The sequence below is a fragment of the Bipolaris oryzae genome (genome assembly GCF_000523455.1).
Source record: "Bipolaris oryzae ATCC 44560 unplaced genomic scaffold scaffold_176, whole genome shotgun sequence".
Taxonomy (NCBI): Eukaryota; Fungi; Ascomycota; class Dothideomycetes; order Pleosporales; family Pleosporaceae; genus Bipolaris; species Bipolaris oryzae.
Genome location: NW_006911452.1, coordinates 45,250 through 54,095, shown reverse-complemented (window position 1 = coordinate 54,095; position 8,846 = coordinate 45,250). Strand labels below are relative to the sequence as shown.

Below are 8,846 nucleotides of genomic sequence, written 5' to 3'. Positions count from 1 at the left end.
TCTTTAAACAGCAACAAGCCACATAGAAGTCTAAGATTTTGCAGTACTTCTCTGGAACGTGACAATAGTGATGGACCGTGAGGAACAAGGTTCCCCCCCCCACCCCCAACCAGGTGCGAAAGTCCTCGACATCGGCTCTGGCTCCAGCTACCTCACCCACGTCCTGGCGGAACCAGTGCAGCCCGGCAGGAGCGTCGTCGGGGTGGATTATATCCCTGCGCTCGTAGACCTATCCACCCAAAACTCACGTAAGAGGGCAGAAGGATAGGAATTAATAGAGAGCAGGGCGTTGAAATATGTAAAGAGGGACGGGAGATTGGGATACTTACCCAGAGAGAGAGGACTGTATGATGCTAGATACGTCGCAGCTGCGGCCAATGACGATACGTACAGTAGCGCTAAACTCCCAACGCTATTACCATTCTCTCTCTCTCTATATATATCCTGATGTAGTATGCTAGGCTGCCGTAAACGGTATATAGCGATAGTTGCGGACTGGTTGAAAGATACACAGTAACCGCAAATAGGAAAATTAAGAAAGATAGTGGTAATCGTTCAAAAGTGAAAACTAGCCATCCCATCCCATCTGGCATGTATGCGCAATTTACCGGTGGATTATTAGTCAGTCGGGTGACTACTGGCGAACCCCCGCTATCGTATGTTTTTTGTGTGTGGATCGAAATATTTTTTTTGCTTGAGTTGAAGCCATCACGTGGCTCCATCTTGGCGTTATGTCGCATTTGGGCAGTCCGTAGCCTGGGCATACATTAATAAACGGCCCCATTAAAGATATATTCACATGCCATGCAAGCATAAGAAACACCATGTCACTTTCATGAACATCAAGTCACTTGCTACAATTGATGCGAAACGAGTGTGAGGATTTGACGTTTTGATTTACAAGGGACCGCTAGCATGCGTAGGTATCCTCGATTGCAAACCGGTCCTCACCCTGGACGACTAATCCAAAGGCTCTGAGATGCCATCTCTCCTCCCACATGCATGTACATGAAAGCTGAAAGACCATGCCGAACAAAAAAGGAAATAGAATCGAGGGAAAAGGGTGGTCCATGAGCGCTGAGATATCCGGAACTCCCGTTTTTGTTGACTTTTGTATTGACTCGAGTCGAAAGATCCCTCTTCTATCCTGCGGTCGAGCCGAGCGGCGCCAATGAGATCTACACCCTATGCCATGATAGTCGTCATCGTAACCCATCAATCCCCGCTGTCACTACAACGAGTCGCTTACTTCCTTCGGAAAGAGCAGCCCTCGGTCAACCGCGCCTTGCCACCAGTGGGCTGGCACCTGTGGATGCATTAGCCCTTGCCCTTTACAATATACTGAATTGTTTCCAAAAACTTACAGGACCTGCGAGCAGCCCTGGCAGACGACGACTGTGTTGGCGTGCGAGAAGACGGTGGTGATGGTGAAGCATCCGGGGCACTTGACGTCCATGAAGAAGGAGCGGGGGGTGGGCACGAGGGTCTTGAGCTTGTGCTTGCGGGCCTCACTAGATAGGCTGTTAGTCGCTGGCCCAAGTCGACAAGGCGGAGATGTATGCGTACGCGGCCGGGGAGGGGTTGAGAAGGTCAACTGCGAGAACCTGGCGGATCGTTAGCCCGAATTCTTCATCTTTTTCGTTTCTGCGCAGCGCTGCGAGGCCAGAGGGTGTTAATTGCACACATGTGGCAAACTCCTGGCAGTCTCGTGTGCCTGCCCACTAGCCCCTCGCAAACGCTCCGCAGTGCTTTCGCAGGGTCAAACTCACCATATTGACGGTTTATGGAGAGTCTTGAACTGGTTGTTGATCGCCGGTGGCTTGAAGTCGATGGATTGGGCGCGAGAGTCGAGGACGCGGACGGCTTGTAGAGGAGGAGAGGGTGTGCAAAACCAATGTGGGCGGGCCTTGCCTGGTTAGCCGACACGCTAACACCGGCGTCCGTGCGCCAAACACTTTTCACGGCGGCGAGTAACATAGGCTTTAATTGGCAGCCTGTGTATGTGTACTTGTGAGCAGGACTGAATATTGAACAGTCTTGCCTCTCAGCGATGATTGAGAGGAGTGTATGTGTCTATGCATGGGAAGAGCGGGTCAAAGCAGAGCAGTGTAGCCAGCCTGACTGTTTTTTAAACGTCCCAAGTATGATCGCACGTAAGAATTCCATAGGTTGCAAAGAGAGGTACCTCCATGAGCCCCTCACGAGCTGTAGCATTGTAAGTATGGTACTCCTTGTCCTTGATGACGGAGCTTCCCCGCGCCTAAGGGTGACAGATAGTCGCGGGAACAACATGCAGGCGTCATTCACACTCAACCACTTGGCGGGTTCTGTCTGAAGCTTTGCAAATGGGATTTGTATGGCGATAAAACGAAAGCGGGGGCAGAAGGCTGAGACGGGGCCCGCATTGGCCCAGTCTGATCATTGGAAGTTGTGTCAGTGCTCTCAATCATCAAAAGCCACAGTTCATCACGCAGAAAAATATGTGGCGGTTCAGTGGCATCGGACCAACACGGCCTTACCGGACGTCAGTGTACATATACAGTTGTGAGTGGCTAGAAGTCGTGCCGTGTGCAGCTGTGACACGTGAGATTGCCTCCCACCTTACTACCAGTAACCACATAACCATCAAACAGATGCATACCGTCTCTTGGCACCGAGTGAAATCACATGCCTACGGGAAAAACTTCGGAGGGAGCTGGCTGAGCGCTAAAGTGCGAGGTATTACCCCAAACTGACCGGCCTGACCTGTTCTCTACCCCACTTAGCGTGTCTTGAGTGCTTGTCGTGGGAGAACTCCGGGGAACCTGTAGGCATAACCTTGTATAAGTAATAACAACCATCTATTTAAGACTTGATATACTGTTCAAGAGATATCTCACGATTCAATCGATCAAGTCTACACTTCCAAGAAGGACTATTCAGACGCTTCGAAAATGGCGGCACAAGAAAAGAACATGCAAGAGATAGAAAAGGCAAAGAAGCTCAACCACGTCCCATGGGGCGAAGAGTACGAGAAGATGATATCAGGGATGCTGTATGTATACTACCATTTTCTACCCAAGCAAATGTTGATATTCCAAAAAAAACTCTTGCACGAACACCTACATTACACTTCCCTGCACAAGCCTCACTTTACAACATTCTCCCCCGAAATATGTCAACACCATCATCAACTCACACAACAAATCAGCTACAACTCCTTGACCCACGATCTAACCGCCGCGCGCTTCAAAGCCCGCGCCTTCGCCCACAAATTCAACACATGGTTCCCCCCACCCTCGACCGACCCCGCAACCGGCTTCGACGTGCTAGCAACGGAGCGCGCAAAAATGCTCAAAGAAATAATCGGCCATCTAGGCGACGATGTCTGTACGTTACCTTGCATCTGAATAATTACTCCCAAGCAAAGACAAAAAAAACAACAACAACAACATATGTAGTTACCTCTCTCTTTCTCTCTCTCTCTCTCGTAGCATTTGTTCTTTATTTCTAAACAACAAAAAAAGTCATAGAACCACCTTTCAACATTGATTACGGATGCAACATCAGCATAGGCGACCGCTTCTTCGCAAACTTCAACCTTACCATTCTTGACTGCTCGCTTGTTACAATCGGTGCGCGCTGCATGTTCGGTCCCAATGTGTCCATCTTTGCGGCTACGCACGAGACAGAAGTGCAGAGTCGGCGGGAAAACATCGAGTATGGGCGACCGGTTGTGATAGGAGATGACTGCTGGATTGGGGGTAATGTAGTTATTTTGCCGGGTGTGACGATAGGGAGGGGGGTCACGGTGGCGGCGATGAGCGTGGTGACTAAGGATGTGCCGGATTTTTCGGTGGTGATGGGACAGCCGGCCAAGGTGGTAAAGAAGGTCAAGGAGGTGGAGGGGCTGGAGGGTGATGTGATAGGTTCGTCGTAGTAGACAGGGGAGGAAGGGAGCGAGCCAGGATCAGCAAGATTGCAGTATCACTGTCAGCATGGTCCCACAAAGAAAGCATGAAGAGCGCAAGCTATTTGATGTCTCATCTAACATGACTATGCCTTCACTCTATACAAAAAAAATCATGTTTTCAGCCTAGAAGCGACAGAGGGCTTTCGCCATTGTCAAAGAGCGCGCGCATGCGCACACCATCTTCAGAAGACACGAGACTAAACTAAGGAGAAAAAGCAAAAAGAAAGAATGCCAGCGCTGATGCAGCTAAGCTGGTAGCGAACATGTACAATAAAATAATAAGGGTGTTGAAAAAAACTGGGTAAAAAAGCAAGAGATCTAAGCCAAGCAGACTTCCTCTCCAGGGACAAATGGAAAACATTGCTGAGCAAGCGGCCGCCAGCTCGCACAAAGCTCGTCTTTCTTTCTTATCCAAATGGGCCTGAACCAATATCATGTCGTGTACTAGTTGTCCAAAAGGCACTGAGCGGGAATGAAGATGGGCATGTGAAGAAAGAGGTGGACGATGCAATGGCAATAAATGGCAAAAGGGAAAAATTTGGTGATGTGCGCCTTGATCGAACGAGAAGACGGGGCGGATAGCGAGGCCAAGGGTTCGGAGTTCGAAATCCGTCGAGTTGTTCAACCGAGGTAGTAGACCAAAGAATATTGACTAGAGGATGGTGCAACCTCCGCTCTTGTCTTTGCTGGTCTTGACCTGGAGCGCTACACGAGCGGCTTCGGTAAAGGCCTCGTTGACACCCCTGTTCTTCATAGCAGAGCATTCTAGGTTTATGTTAGTTTACTCCGAGAGTTACGGGACGACATTTTAGTACCAAGATATCGCAAGGCCTTAATCTTTTCTGCTACGCGCAGACCCTCGTTGTAATCAATGCATGGCTTCTCGGGCTGCTGTTCGTCGGCATCGTCATCCTCTTTCTTGCGTAGATCACACTTGAGCGCAACAAGGACAAGCTTGACACCCGGGCAGTTCTCTGCTATTTCGCCAACCCATTTTGTTTCTACGTTCTCAAGCGAATCTGGGGAGTCGACCTGGCACGTGTAAGCAGCCGTCTGGAAAACACATGACCGAATTGCCGTACCGAGAAGCAGAGCATAATGGCATGCGTGTCGTCATAGCTGAGCGATCGCAGCCTGTCGAATTCTTCCTGTCCGGCGGTGTCCCACAAGCTGAGCTCGACGTGTGTGTTGTCAATGTAAATGTCTAGAGGACAAGGTCAATTCAGTTGGGCAGAAATGAGAGCATGGCGCACGAACCGTGTACATAGTTTTCTACGATGATGGTCAGCAGATGTTGCGTGGGAGACGTGATGAGTGCTCTTACCGAATACCGTGGGCTCGCTGAAGCGGCGTGGTCAGCCTTGGGCGGCAACACCAAAAGCGCAAGGTACTTACTATACTGTTGGGAAATATCTACGCAAGAATTAGCAAAGCACACACACATACACACACAATAGGAGCACAATGGCATACGCACCCTCGTGTAAAAACGTTCAATAATGAGGTCTTGCCGCATGCGCCATCACCTCTGTCAAACATGTGTTAGCCAAGTCCCGTCGCATCATGGACCCGGGGCCTAGACAAGCAGGCGTGCCGAGCTCAGGCAGACATACAAAAGTACCAGCTTGCGCTGCACTGATTTCGTTCCGCCGCACAAAGGCATGGTGAGAGTCGAGAAGGGGGGAGGAGGCCGCGATGGATTGGTTTTGTGGGCTCAGGGAGCAGCAGGGCGCGGCGCGCGCGCGTTGTCGGGACGGAGGATGAAGAACAAGAGCGGCAGCTGGGGCGGCGAGGGTGGCGGCAAGAAGAGTATTTAGGCGTGGCAGGCAGGGCTCTTAGCAGCGGGCGGCAGGGATGGTTGTGTCAAGTTGTAAGGGATCCAGATGCTGGTGTGTGGAGAGGCAAACGATGGGGCGGATGGAGCAGTGGAGTTGAAGATGCACCCTCGTAGCCAGGGTTAAACCTAAAAGGGTGATTAGTACTGGTCACACCCGCGCGACCAGCTCACAGGCTCGATAGCAAGCGCTCGGGTGTCAAGGCGACCCATGAGGGACTTAGCAGAGCCGTGAGCACACCAATCCTGGCGGGAGAAGAGCGGGAGAAGGGCGGGCATGATGGCAAGTAGCAGGATCTGAGTGCAGAGGGGGTCGAATGATTGCGCTCGGATGACGGCCGGGGAGCAGAGGGCGAACCAAGGCGGGCGATATGGATGCAGAGAGCGAGTGCGAGTGGCTGATAGGGCATCTGGGATACGAATGTCCGGGGAACTCCACGTGTGAGACCGGTCCGAAAAAAGAAGGTCGAGGTACCAGATGCCGTACCAGATTCACGATGCTCGGCCCAATCCAGTGCCCACGCCAATCCCACTGCCCTTTGGGCCATGAACCGACTACCGTCTTGTCGACTTATGTGGCCTGGCTCGCCGAGTCCCTGCATCCTGACGCCCCCAGAGCTGTGTGCGGGCACAGGACTGTTGGGGCTCAACAGTAGGGCTGCACCCAAAGCATGTCACCATGCCCAAGCCCGAGGGCCGGCTTGGGGAGGCACTGGGCTATCCGGTGCTGACTATGCATGCACCAATGTCGTAGTGCCATTATAGTATACTACCTGCAATGAGCCATGTAGCCCACATGTCCGCACGTACGTGTACATGCGGACATTTCACTAGCAGCTCGCTGCGAATGCGCAATGGCACGTGACCGGCCTCGCAGTCCAAGTGCAGGTGGGATGGCGGCCTGGGGAGCTCAGCTTATGCTTATTAGCCCCGCCTAAGTGGGGCGTCTCTACTAACGCGCAGGCACCACCACTACCACCACCACCACCACCGCCTCACGCAGACAAGCAAGTCGCAGTTGGCCCTGCTGAGCCACACATCAACAAACATCCCAACGGAGCAATTCGGGCCCAGCATCTCATATCTCGACGAACCTCCCCATTCCTAACTGCATTGCACACTGCACATCTCTAACCCGCAAACATGTCGGACGATGACGACTTCATGCAAGACTCCGGCGAGGAGGAGTAAGTTGCGCTTGCTTGTACTCTGGCTCCCTATCTAATCAATCCCCAAGGTATGACTTCGAATACGAGGATGACGACGACGAGGAGAGTGGCGACGTCGACATTGAAAACAAGTACTACAATGCAAAGCAGCTCAAGGCCGACGACCCCGAGGCGGCTATAGATGAATTTCTGGGCATGCCTGCACTGGAGCAGGAAAAGTCGGAATGGTACGCGACACTCACATCTGGCGCCATGGATACGAGCTGACGGAGACAAAGGGGCTTCAAAGGGCTGAAACAGGCCATCAAGCTCGAGTTCAAGCTGGCGCGCTATGACAAGGTACGTATATGCCACCACGACAACGAGGGCGCCACAGCTAACAATCAGGCAGGCAGTCGAGCACTACAAGGAGCTTCTCACCTATGTCAAGTCTGCCGTGACACGCAACTACTCGGAGAAGTCAATAAACAACATGCTTGACTTTATAGAGAAAGCCGCAGAAGACGCCGACGCATATCGCTGCATGGAGAACTTCTACGCCCTCACCTTAGACATCTTCCAGAGTACCAACAACGAGCGGTTGTGGCTCAAGACCAATATCAAGCTCGCTCGGCTATGGTTGGACAGGAAGGACTATCGTCAGCTTACCGAGAAGCTCCGCGAGCTACACAAGGCCTGCCAACGGGAAGACGGCACAGACGACCCAAGCAAGGGCACATACTCATTGGAGGTCTACTCGCTCGAGATTTTGATGTATGCTGAGACTAGGAACAACAAGCGACTAAAGGTCAGTCGTCTCAAGTGTGATTCCATGTGCATGCTCTCTAACACTTCCAAAGGCTCTCTACCAGCGAGCACTCAAGGTCAAGTCAGCAGTTCCACATCCCAAGATTATGGGCATCATCCGCGAATGCGGTGGCAAGATGCACATGAGCGAAGGCAAGCACAACGGACATCCATGTCACACAGGTCAGGCAACCAGCGCTAACTCGTAGCAGAGAACTGGAAGGGGGCACAGAGTGATTTCTTCGAGAGTTTCAAGAATTATGACGAGGCTGGCTCGCTTCAACGCATTCAGGTCCTGAAGTACCTGGTTCTTGCTACGATGCTCTCGGGTTCGGATATCAATCCGTTTGACTCGCAGGAGACCAAGCCGTATCAGAACGATCCACGCATCTCCACCATGACTGACCTGGTCAATGCTTATCAGCTGGAGGACATTCATGGATACGAGAAGATTCTGCAAAACAACCGCGACTTGCTCCAGGATCCCTTTATTGCCGAGAACATTGACGAAGTGACGCGCAATGTGCGTACCAAGGCGATAGTGAAGCTGGTTGCGCCCTACACGCGGTTTACGCTAGCTTTTATCTCGAAACAGCTCAAGATTTCACTGTCTGAAGTGCAGGAGATTGTGGGGTTCCTGATTGTTGACAAGCGGTTACGGGGCAAGATCAACCAGCAGAACGGAACCGTGGAGATTGAGAGTAGCACAGACATGGATCGGGTGCAGGCGATCAAGGAATGGAGCAGCGCCATTGGAGTGCTATGGCAGACGGTGCTAAACGAGGGCGAGGGCTTCAAGTCTGACGAGAGTGGGTCTCAGTTCACTCCTGGCGGGGCTCCAGGTATGGGGTGGAACCAGAGCTCCATGGGAGCCAAGTCAGGGCGACCAAAGGGCAAGGGCCCAGGACGCCAGGCGGGTATGGTGAGCAAAGGATGACCTGCATCATCGGTCGTGGGCTTCACAAGACGACCCGCAACTGGGTTTCCGGGACACGGGGGCGTTCGGAGGGTTGTACATTACCGTGACGGAGGCGTTCCTCACCTGAAGAAGACTTGAGACATGGCATGAGGTTGCTGGTAGGAACAGGCGAGGGTTGGCCCACGG

At 52.2% G+C, this 8,846-nt stretch overlaps 3 protein-coding genes across 3 annotated transcripts; 1 reads left to right on the top strand and 2 right to left on the bottom strand.

The window, feature by feature from the left end:
• Positions 1-1,245: 1,245 nt before the first annotated feature.
• Positions 1,246-1,772, bottom strand: COCMIDRAFT_40237 (uncharacterized protein; the record flags this gene model as incomplete). The annotated part of the gene is made up of 4 exons (XM_007693670.1): positions 1,246-1,306; positions 1,365-1,511; positions 1,567-1,604; positions 1,770-1,772. 4 exons carry the CDS (start codon positions 1,770-1,772, stop codon positions 1,246-1,248), a joined length of 249 nt encoding a protein of 82 aa, XP_007691860.1.
• A 2,832-nt stretch (positions 1,773-4,604) lies between these two features.
• Positions 4,605-5,615, bottom strand: COCMIDRAFT_105690 (uncharacterized protein; the record flags this gene model as incomplete). Its single annotated transcript, XM_007693682.1, has 8 exons — positions 4,605-4,717; positions 4,768-4,984; positions 5,035-5,156; positions 5,210-5,224; positions 5,277-5,293; positions 5,348-5,365; positions 5,430-5,480; positions 5,566-5,615. 8 exons carry the CDS (start codon positions 5,613-5,615, stop codon positions 4,605-4,607), a joined length of 603 nt encoding a protein of 200 aa, XP_007691872.1.
• A 1,314-nt stretch (positions 5,616-6,929) lies between these two features.
• Positions 6,930-8,678, top strand: COCMIDRAFT_105665 (uncharacterized protein; the record flags this gene model as incomplete). The annotated part of the gene is made up of 6 exons (XM_007693681.1): positions 6,930-6,973; positions 7,024-7,182; positions 7,234-7,294; positions 7,347-7,742; positions 7,795-7,870; positions 7,951-8,678. 6 exons carry the CDS (start codon positions 6,930-6,932, stop codon positions 8,676-8,678), a joined length of 1,464 nt encoding a protein of 487 aa, XP_007691871.1.
• Between the last annotated feature and the right edge of the window lie 168 nt (positions 8,679-8,846).